Source organism: Mercurialis annua, linkage group LG1-X (genome assembly GCF_937616625.2).
Source record: "Mercurialis annua linkage group LG1-X, ddMerAnnu1.2, whole genome shotgun sequence".
Taxonomy (NCBI): Eukaryota; Viridiplantae; Streptophyta; class Magnoliopsida; order Malpighiales; family Euphorbiaceae; genus Mercurialis; species Mercurialis annua.
The window spans coordinates 70,154,543-70,165,899 of NC_065570.1; the positions used below are offsets into that span (position 1 = coordinate 70,154,543).

The 11,357-nt window shown below is 34.0% G+C and overlaps 2 protein-coding genes and 1 pseudogene across 2 annotated transcripts; 2 read left to right on the forward strand and 1 right to left on the reverse strand.

Annotated features, from left to right (window-relative positions):
• The first annotated feature begins 3,310 nt into the window (after window positions 1-3,310).
• Window positions 3,311-4,566, forward strand: LOC126657456 (U-box domain-containing protein 29-like). Its single transcript, XM_050352149.2, has one exon. The coding sequence runs from the start codon at window positions 3,371-3,373 to the stop codon at window positions 4,460-4,462; it is 1,092 nt and encodes a 363-aa protein (XP_050208106.1). The 5' UTR covers window positions 3,311-3,370; the 3' UTR covers window positions 4,463-4,566.
• A 2,338-nt stretch (window positions 4,567-6,904) lies between these two features.
• On the reverse strand, window positions 6,905-8,355 carry LOC126657514 (protein MITOFERRINLIKE 1, chloroplastic-like; annotated as a pseudogene).
• A 140-nt stretch (window positions 8,356-8,495) lies between these two features.
• Window positions 8,496-11,224, forward strand: LOC126657446 (L-type lectin-domain containing receptor kinase S.6). The gene has a single exon (XM_050352138.2). The coding sequence runs from the start codon at window positions 8,965-8,967 to the stop codon at window positions 11,071-11,073; it is 2,109 nt and encodes a 702-aa protein (XP_050208095.1). The 5' UTR covers window positions 8,496-8,964; the 3' UTR covers window positions 11,074-11,224.
• Window positions 11,225-11,357: the final 133 nt, after the last annotated feature.

Consider the following 11,357-nt stretch of genomic DNA (forward strand, 5'->3'; position numbering starts at 1 on the left):
CTAGGTCAGGGTATAAACGAAATAAAGACTAAAGGTGGGGTTTTTTTAAGTAATTAAGCCTTCTTTTTAATTAGTAGTAGATTGTGATTATAATTTTCGAGCAAAAATAGAGAATCAAGAGAAATAGAAAATTTACTAATTTTTCGGTCTCAAAACAATAGTTCATTTTTTTGTTGTCCCAAATATTGTCCATATTCTTTGTAATTCACAATTTAAAGTGTTGATTTTTTTTCATGTTACTCTTATTTAAAAATTACTATCATTTATAGAAAAAATAAAGATAAAGTTATAAAAAAATTAGAACATTAATTGTGTTTTTTAAACTGCGTGAAAAGGAGATAATGTACTACTGTTTTGGAACATTACTTGTTGCATTTAGTTTTAACAAAAAAACTAAGAAACAATTAATATGTATTAATTTATAAATATTTTTTACTAAATTAAACCTATATTAATATTTGTTTACATTTATAATTATTAATTTTATTTGTTTATTGTCTTCTATCAATAAATTAATAAAGGGCAAATATAAAAAAAAAATTAATGTTTTTATAATATTCTAAAATGATAAATATTATGGACCAATTTTTTTTCCTGATGCAATAAATATTATGACGGAGGCAGCCACACTCATCCTGATCCCATCTAGTTTCGCTCATGATTATAATTATTTAAAATTAAAAGAGAGACATTATCAATCATCAGCATCAATTTCTGTTAAATATTATTGTATACTTTTTTTTCTGTCACTACAATAACAAGCTTGGACACCATTGACCAAACTTTAATTTGTTTTATCATTCCAAAATTTTCAATTTTTAATCTTCCTTATCAATGTACGTGAGCTGAAATTGTTTGTTAAAATACTAGCAATGCCACTTTATTCCCTTTTCCTAAGCCTAATTATTTGATCTATTTTTCTTTTCTTTTCTCTTTTGTTTAAACAGATTTTGGTAATGCCTTAATTATGACGGTCCAAACAATCGGGTGGCTCTTTTTAGTCCTTAAAAGTTTAGATCATTTGATAGGAAAGAGATTGGGCCTTCTGTTGGGTATCTGAATCCGTCGGAAGACATTCCCTTTGGGCCTATTACAGTTTCCTAGTCTTTCCCAATAAAGCAAAAGGAAAGATAAGACATAGACTGGGCTAGGTGGATTGTATATGAGTGGTGATATTCATGATTTTATTCGAGAAATTCAAGAACGTGATTAAATTAATAAAATTTATAAAATTTGTAATTTTTTGTGACATTATCTCTAATTTATATAATGTCTCAAATAAATGTACCAACTTTTATTTTGTATTAAATCGATATACATGTTCATAATCCAATATAATTTACATAAATGAAAACTATTTTTCTATATAATTTGTTGAGGTAGAAGTCGTTTTTAAATTGCCATCTCAGCAAAATTACATCGGAGTATAAACTGATGTATCAATGTGACACTAATTTTTTTTATTTGTATATATATTCAAGATGTTTTATAAGTTATTGATTAATTAAAATAAAAACGCATATAATTGGTAAATTTATATTACATTATCTCTAATAATTTTGGTTCATGAAGATGCTAATTAACTAAGCTAAAACCAAATATATATGAGCTATAGTTCAAACGGTATAAACGTAAACAACAGACTGCTAGGTCGTAGGTTCAAATCTTTTCAAAAACAACTCCTCTCTAATTATTAAAAAAGAAACAAATATTATAAATATCTTTGAAGAAACTTTGAGACTTAATATTGGCACCCACTTTTATAATCAAGATATAACCAAATTGTTGAATACAAAAAATATCATCCTTGTTAACGAGTTCTTTTTCTTCTTCTACGGGATTAATAAAGATTAAAATAGAATTTTATTTTTATAAGGTAATTTATGTTATTTTTTTAAATTCAGATACATTTATTTACCTGTTATGTTTATTTTAAAAAATGTCATCCTAACTTGTACAATAACTCAGTCAGCGTTTATTATAAAAAACAATTCACCCTAAAACAATTAGGTAAAGAAAATGATTAGGAAGATTTGTGGTGGCACATGTTATTAGGTTTGACTCTCTATATAATATGATCACAGCTAACAAATAGTCCACCAGTGGCCGGCTTATATGACTCACTTAAGTGAACGGTCCAAAGTGACTGGTTTATTTTAAATTATGAAAGCTAGTTAGCAGACTATTATTAATATCATTCATGAATTGAACAGTTGTTCTATTAAATTTATTTAAATTGGGCTCACTCGTTGTTTAAGCACTCTATACCGATTTGAAGCAATAAATGATGGCATAAAAACAGAGTTTGAACGAGTTGTAGAATAGTGGTTGCAGAGTTATAGATTGATAGGATAGGAGTAAAAGCAAATATAAATTGCAACTCAGCAAAGTTAAGAGTTAAGAGTCAAGAGTCAGGAATGCCGTGTTCGCAATTTCATGTTGTATGCATTTCAAACTTCCACACAAAGACCCTTTTTTTGTTCAAACTTTCATGTTTACCACCAATTTACTACACATAGGAGTCAATTAGTATATGATTGAGCTGTATATATTAATATTCCGAACAAAATACTTAAATGATTTATTTGATGGTCTTATTTTTTTTATATTTGGGAAAGAGAAAGCGTATGTGAGAGGATTTAACCCCATGATCTAGTAGAATTTCTACCTAGCGCTTATACTATTTGAGTTATAGCTCATTAGTTAACTAAAGGGCTATTTTATCAAATTATGTCTGAATAATTATTTTATTGATGAAACTCAGTAATTATAATTTGGCCTAATTACAACAAAAATCAAGATTCAACAATTATTTTAATTTGATCTTATGTTTTAATGTTTTCTATTTTTTTTCATAATTCTATATTCAATATTTACGTAAACTATTGATGTTAATATTTACATTCATGTTTTATAAAAATTTAGCATTTTTATTATTTTCTTTTACGTAAACTATTGATGTGATATTAAGTATTTTATAAATTAGTGACGAGTTATAATTAATGTTATTGTAAAATATCAAATCTAAACATAATTAATATTTTTCTACTTTATACGTTGTCTGTTTAAACTAAATAATTACTTTTAAATTATTATCTATAGCTATTAATAATAACAATAATAATATATTAATTTAATAAATAATTGAGTGAAATAAATTAGAAGAAAACATTTGTTTTGTGTTTATACATAATTAAAGAAATAAAACCGCGTTTGACTCACTGACCCAACCAAACAACTTTTGCCGGTTCAAAACGACGTCACGTCATCTCCCTTTGACTCTTTCCCCCTACAAAACCCACCTCTCTCTCTTTCCCTCTCACTAAACCATTTATTTTCTCTGTGTTGTGTAGTTTCTGAAAGAAAAAAAATGGGAAGAAACGAACTGTATATTACAGTACCAAAGCTTTTCCGTTGCCCAATCTCTCTCGACGTTATGAAATCTCCGGTCAGTCTCACCACCGGCGTCACTTATGATCGCTCCAGCATCCAGCACTGGCTCGACTCCGGTCACGACACATGTCCTGCCACTATGCAAGTCCTTTCCTCCAAAGACTTCATCCCTAATCTCACGCTCCACCGTATCATCAACCTCTGGCACCACAGCAGCCATCTCACTCCTTCTCCTCCTCCGCCGCCGGCGCCGTCGGAGAAGCAAGTCGGAGTTTGGATTGAAGATATTAAGAGTCAAAATTTGGGATCGATGATCAAAATTGTCGACTTCTTGAATTATTCCGATGAGAATAAACGATTTTTAGCCGGTTTTGATTATTTTATTGAGGAATTGATTCTGATTCTGAGCAAAAGCATCGGAGAATTAGATATTAAATATTTGGAGCTGATTGTTAGGGTTTTGGATTTAATTTTGGTTCAAAATGTAGCAAAGGAAAACCTACAAAAATTAACCAACAAAAACTGCTTAAACTCTCTTCTTTTCGTCCTCAAAACTGGAAATTCAACTTCAAACGACGCCGTTTTATCCTTACTAATCTCGCTAGCATCAACAACTCGGTCTGTCAAATCACAACTCATCCAGCTAAAACTCGTCGAAATCATATCAAAAATTCTCTCAAGCCAAAACGCTGCCGTTTCTTCAATATCAGAAAAGTCGTTGAAGCTGTTATCAATTGTGTCGACGAGCGCAGAAGGACGGTTAGCGATACGCGAGGACGAGAAATGCGTGGGGTGTATAGTAGAAAGACTAATGAAAGTGTCCAAAACGGCGACGGAGCATGGACTAACGGTGTTATGGAGCATGTGCTGCGTGTATAAAGATGAAAAAGTAACGGAGAAAGCCGTTACGGTTAAAGGGTTAACCAAGATTTTGTTAGTAATGCAAAGTGATCAATGTGATGGGCATGTGGTTAGGAGGATGTGTGTTGATTTGGTTAAGGTTTTGAGAGTTGATAGCGGTGGTGTTATGCGTTATGAAACTAAAACTACACATATTATGCCTTGTTAATTACCATGCTAATTAGATTAGCCTTGTTGTTAATTACCAGTTAACATGTACACATAGATACAAAACAGAATAGGAAAAGGAAATGAAATTCTTTTTGTTTTAAATTTTTCTATCTTGTTGTTGATGTTAAGATATCATTTACTTGATGAAACTAATTTACACAATTGTTTGAGATGATCATGTTCTAATTTTGTGTTTATAATTTGTTTCCCCTTTTTGTTGCTTAATAAGTTGATAAAAAGGAAAAAAAGATTTGGAAAAACTAAGCAACGAAAGTAGCGATGTTCTTTTCTTATAATAACTTTATGCTCGCTAGTTTGAAGTACGATTTGTACAACTATAGTGATTTTGATGTTAGGTCGAAATTATTATTATACTCAAACATTTAACTTTTTGATATTTTAATTTGATAATACATCATAGTTAATCGTTTATTTGAAAGAAATTGAACTTGATGAGATCAAACAATGAGTCCAGTCTAAGAAAAATGTGCACCACTATCTATATTTAGGTAAAGAAAGACAAAAAAAGTAATATTGGATAATTGGATTACTAGTAATAGATTGAAATTAATGACAAATGTATCTTTGAAAAGAGAAAGTATATTCTTCGAGATACTCGTTTTGGGGGCAATTGAAAATGTCAAAATTCGGCAATAGTTGTAGGGAAGGGGAATAGCACTAAGCAAATTTGCATATAATTTCCCCTTTGTATTTTTCGGACGGACCCTATAGTCCAAACTACACCAAAACTGCAGCCATTGTTTACTTTTTAGTATTTTCTTGGTAGAAGGTCCGAGAAAAATTCTTTAAAGTTATTCTAAAATAGAACTTAAGCCCTTTTATTATAAAATCCCTAGATGTTTTAAAACGGTATAAACAAGCTACAAAGTTAAACATCTTCAAAAATTAGTTGTTAACATGCTTATGTGAAAATAATTAACCATTTAATAATAGGTCATTAAAATTTTGATATGGACTTGTCAAATCAACTAATAAAACAATTATGTGAAAAAAATTGTTGCCGAGGAGAAAGAAGTTAGGACTGCTGCAAAAGTTGACTGCGTTAAAGGCGGCAAGGCTAGTGCAACAATATCGAGGGCTTATAAAATAAAAAAGGGTTTAAGTGCTCTTTCATAAAAATTGAAGGGCTCTTTAATACGTCTACCTATTTTCTTTATGACAAAGAGTTTATATGAATATAAATTTAGGCCCAGTTGTCCATAAGCTTATATTGGGTGTGTGAGCTGTGCAAGTGTGGATCTTTTGAAATTTCTCGAAACATATACATTATGTTTTGGTGCATCATAATGAACCTAGGGCACATACTGTCTTATGTAAGGTGGGAATGATTCAACTGGACCATTTGAGGCTTGAAAGTGACTGTAGAATCGCATTCTCTTCAAAAATAGATTTTGGGTTGAGATTCTTGAAGAAAACAGGACATTGCTCCTAGCTATGGCTTTGTACATTCTATGTGATCAACTACAACTAAAAAAGAATCTATAGGATTAGTTCCGTGACTGCAACGCAAGAGTAATCATCAAATAATCTAATAAGTAACGGTGGCTTCATCTATCGTTTTACTGCGATAAACAAGCATCCTCGCTGATTTGGAAGTTATCAGGGCAAGTTGCTGCTGCATTTTGACAGGGCAAGTTGCTGCTGCTTTACCCCATACGGATTTCCATAAGCACACTTATGTTAGTGTTAAAGGTCAAGATTATAAGCTCCAATCCAATAGATTGCATACAGGGCAGAAGGGCAAGGCAGGCAGCAATTGTTCCCTACACATTCCTACGTCATTTTCTCCTTTTAATCGCCTGATTTGTGACCCTTCTTCAGTCACTCGCTGTTTTCTATGTCTCCCGCCCCACCTCTTTTCATTTTCTGGTTATACCACCATTTTGCATCTACAGATGCAGGAAGCTCTCAGCTTTTACAAGTTCATGAAATTTTTCCCAAAGCCTAATTATACATGCTTGTACAAATGCAATAATATTTAATCTGTCTGTTCAGGGAGCTAAAATTTCGATAGGGCGGATATATGTAAGGACGCTTTGCAATTTTTTCCAAAAGAGAACTGAAACCTAGCAGTAGAGGATGATCAAAACCATTACAGATCACAAGTCAAATTTTCCTCCTTACTAAAACAACTCTTTTTGCAATTAGGTTCAGTTAATGTCTTGTTTGCAGCTCAGGCTCAACCTGATCATTTAAATTGGGAACTAAAAACTATACGAACGCAATTATACAACAAACAAAGTTTAGTCAATGTTATACAACTGCCAGTCTGCTGCAGTACCATGACAATGTTGGACGCAGAAGAAATACAACCAGTGTATCAATGAACAATGTGATGGAAAAATTATTACTATAACTTTATAAAAGCACATACATGTGAGAGCCAGTTATGATATAAACATCAAAATTTCACAACCCAAGTTAGAAATGTCATTTTTGTTCAACAAATAATTATTTCATACAAATAATAAATTTCTAACACAACAACTTGGGAGTTTATTTCTCTAGAATGTATACAAATTAACAAAAATTACCAGCAACTCATTCAAATAAAGCCAGATAATAAAGGATAAGAATGATTAGGCACCTAATCCACCATTTGAAGTCAAGAATCAAGAAGACTCGCGCAACTCATTCTACTTCAAATACTGATGCAAAAGAGTAAGCCTAGCAATCTCAAAAGCAAAGTAACCCAATGCTGAAAAACAAGCACTATGAATAACTCTAGGTCCCATTCCTCTAGTAAACCCAACCCAACCCAACCCTCCTCCTTCAAAATCTGCTTCACAGTTGAAGAACCCCAGTATACATGGCAGCTGATACCTTATCCAAAACCTCCTTATTCACCTGAGTCATCAATCTAGTTTTAACCACATCAAGTGGTGTAGTTATAGAAGCCGAAATCGCACCGGCCAACGCACCACAACGTATACTCTCAATTGGCTGCAAATAATTCTTATCAGTCTTGACCAAAACAGCAGCTTTCAGATACTCAAATGAAGAATAACTCAGCACACCAGCATGTAAATTTCTCAACAAAGTAGCAGAATAACCAGCATAAAGACTCAAAACACCATCTTTTTCCAAGATTTTTAACAAAACTTCCCATGATCTTCCTTGAGCACCAGCCTGCATTCTTTGTGTGATCAATTCTTTAGGCACCATAATAGCTGATGACACAATGTTACCCATTGCACCGGCAGTAGGACGGATAATCAAAGATGGGTAGTTTTCAAATTTGGATAAAATAGACTTCCCAAATTCACAAGTACCAAAATACAAAGCTGATGAAGTTGTAGAGCCAACAATCACAGCTGATACGCCACTGTAAAACCCTAAAATACCCTTATGTTGAAATGTTTTAACAATGGCATCGATTGTACTGCTGTAAATCTGGGAAGCCTCTTTTGTCTGCATCTTTGTTTTGATAGTGTCAAGCGGGTGTAAACACACGTAAGTAAATGCGCCGGCTATACCACCGCCTCCAGCGTCGATGAGTGCTCTCTCGAAAACTGAGAGGTTTTTTTATTAGAGTTTGAACCTTTGGACTGTTTCTTGAAGTGGGTTTGATCCATTTGGAGAAACCGGGGGCGGATTCAGGAGCTGAATAGAGAATTTGAAGCAAATGGATGGGTTTTGACGATGCAGGTTTTGGTGGGGTTTTGAGTGGTGTTAAAGTGATTGGTGAAGTCAGATTGAATTACAGAATGGTAGTGGTAATGTGGATCTGGTGCTGGTAGACCTAATGATGCACACAGATTAGCCTCCATTGTCATAGAGTAAGTTCTTCTCAATTTTGGCTATCTCTGCTGCTGTTGCGGTTCATCCAACACGGGAAGACTTTCGTGTGGTCGAGTGTAAAGAGTATTCAAATTCACCCCCCTCAACTTGCCTAGAAATATCATAAAGGTCTAAATTCGCAAAATCGGATCATTTTTACCCTGAATTTGATAAAACCGGACCGGTTTCACCCTTTTGCCAAAAAAGAGAGTTTATTTCACTATCATCAGGGGTGCGAGTGGGGGAGGGAATTTGATACGATTCGGCCAAATTAAGGGTAAAAATGATCCATTTCTGCAAATGTGGACTTTTTGATATTGTATGACAAGTTGAGGGGGTGAAATGATGCTTTGTTCAAAGAGTATCAGAATCAGACTCTACTAAGCGACGTCGTTCATTTTAGTTTGAGACGGAAACGGTGTCGTTTTAAGAAGAGCAGGGTGAGATGCTAGTTTACTAACAAACCGTCCATTTTCCCTCCAAATGTCTCAAATAAACAAGAAATCCAATTCTGGGTTGTTATTTCTTCCAAGAAATCTAAATAACATCCTCTGATTCTTTCAAGGATTACATATTAAAAAAAAAAAAAAAAAATCAAATCTTGGGTTCTTTATTTCAAGAAATCTCTTCTAAAACCCTAATTCATTAAAGATTATCTATACCCATTAACCAAGCTTTAATCTTTTCCATCCTCATGCAATGCAATTTCTTAATTCATCATTCTTTTGGGTTCAGATCTTTGTCTTCTTTAACATCAGTTACTATTTACTCGCAAACCCTACTTTGACATCAAACAACGTAACTCTTTACGAAGATGCACATTTTAGAAACAACGCCATTAGTCTCACTCAAGAACACGGCTGCTCACCTCCTCCGCCGTCTTCTTCTTCTTCTCCTACTACAACTTTCTTATTCTCTGATCCTTCTACATATTCTGGCGTTGGCAGAGCTTTTTATCTATACCCAATTAGGTTTCTTGATTCAACCACAAGTCTACCCGCTTCTTTTTCTTGCAAATTCTCATTCTCCATCATCAAATCCCCGCTTTGTTCTTTTGGTGATGGTTTGGCTTTCTTGATCACTTCCAATGCTCAGTCATTTAGTCTCTCTAATGGCTATATGGGCCTTCCCGGACCGGCTTTAAACCCTCAAGATTCTTTCATTGCTGTTGAATTTGATACGAATTATGACCCTTTTCTGTCTGATGTGAGTGGTGATCATATTGGTATTGATGTTAATACGGTTGCTTCTTTTGCTTCTGTTGATGCCTTGTCTAATGGGATTGATCTTAGAAGTGAGAAGCAAATGTTTGCTTGGATTGAGTATATGGATAATGTTAAGTTGATTCAGATTTGGGTTAGTTATTTTCCAACTAGGCCTTTACATCCTATTCTTGAAGCTAGGGTTGATTTATCTGAGAATTTTAAAGAGTTTATGCATATTGGTTTTACTGCCTCTAATGGGCAAGGCTCTGCTGTTCATCTTATTGATCATTGGAGATTTCGAACTTATTGGTCTTCTCCTTCTGGTAATAATGTTGAAGCAACTCAAGAAGGGGATTGTTTTATGTGTTATTTTCAGGATCCAAATGATGATGGTAACCCTATTAAGCTTGCTGCCAGGAAAAATAAAATGAAGGAGATAGCTTTGGGTTTAGGAGGTTTAGCTGCATTTATACTATCCATTGCTTTAATAATGGCTATCATCTTTTTCTTTGTGATAAAAAAGGAAAATGGATGTGGCTTGAGATATAAAGAAGGCCAGTTTTTGAGACATAAAGGAGGACCAACTAGATTCTCAATCTTTGAGATTAAGGCGGCTACAATGGGATTTCATAAAAACAGAATTATTGGCACAGGAGCTTCGGCTGTAGTTTATAAAGGGTCTCTTCCTAATACAGGAACAGTGGCAGTTAAAAGGTTTAAGAATGCAGAGATCGAATGTTGTCGAAATCCATTCATAACCGAGTTTGCAACAATCGTAGGTTGTTTGAAGCATAACAACTTGGTTCAGCTTCAAGGATGGTGCTGTGAAGAAGGAGAATTAGTCTTGGTTTATGAGTATTTGTCTAATGGTAGCCTTGCCAAATTTCTTCACAGTAATAACAGCAGCTCTGCTTATTTCCTGTCATGGAAACAAAGGATGAATGTAGTTGTTGGAGTTGCGTCTGCTCTTTCGTATCTACACGAAGAATGCAATCGACAGATAATTCATAGAGATGTCAAGACTTGTAATATAATGCTTGATGAAGAATTCAATGCTAAACTTGGAGATTTTGGTTTAGCAGAAATTTATGAACATAATTCTTTAGCAAGAGAAGCTACTATACCAGCAGGAACAATGGGCTATCTAGCTCCTGAATATGTTTATTCTGGCATACCATCTGTGAAAACTGATGTTTATAGCTTTGGTGTAGTGGTGCTAGAACTTGGCACAGGCAAAATGGCTGTGGATGATGATGGAACCGTGCTCGGCGATTGGGTTTGGGGGTTTTGGGAGCAAGGGAAGCTGATTGAAGCTGGTGATTCCAAGCTAAAAGGGAAGTTTAGTAAAGCAGAGATGCAAAGAATGCTGCTGGTGGGACTTTGCTGTGTGCATCCAAATCATGTGGAGAGACCTACAGTTAAGGAGGCTATTAAGATACTTAAAGGTGAAGCACCACTTCCTGTTCTGCCATCAAAAAAACCAAAAGTTGGGTTTCAGTATATTTTGCCTGAAGATTCTGATCCAAGGTTTGGTGGAGATCATAGTCCTGGTACTGATGATGTTTCTTGGATGACACCCAGAAGTCATTTTGGCTTTGATTAACTCAGAATTGCCAATGTCTTCTAATATGTGTAGAAATTTTGTGATTTTCATGAAGGATTTTGGGTTTGTAATATAATGAGGCATATTCTTGATGCCTGGAAAAAGTTTGTAATTGTTGTAAGAGCAAAGGTTTATATATTTTGTATTTTGTCTAAATAAAGAAAAACAGTCAAAACCAAAGTTGTTTCCATTAGACTAAAGTAGAGAAATTTTTAGACATGGTCAAAGGAGAAAATAGGCAGTAAAAACTTTTAAACTCTGATTGGTTGAAACTGGTTTTACTG

What these genes read in the sequence shown, in the direction of transcription:
- LOC126657456 (XM_050352149.2), top strand. Translation starts at nt 3,371, where the DNA reads ATGGGAAGAAACGAACTGTATATTACAGTACCAAAGCTTTTCCGTTGC.
- LOC126657446 (XM_050352138.2), top strand. Translation starts at nt 8,965, where the DNA reads ATGCAATTTCTTAATTCATCATTCTTTTGGGTTCAGATCTTTGTCTTC.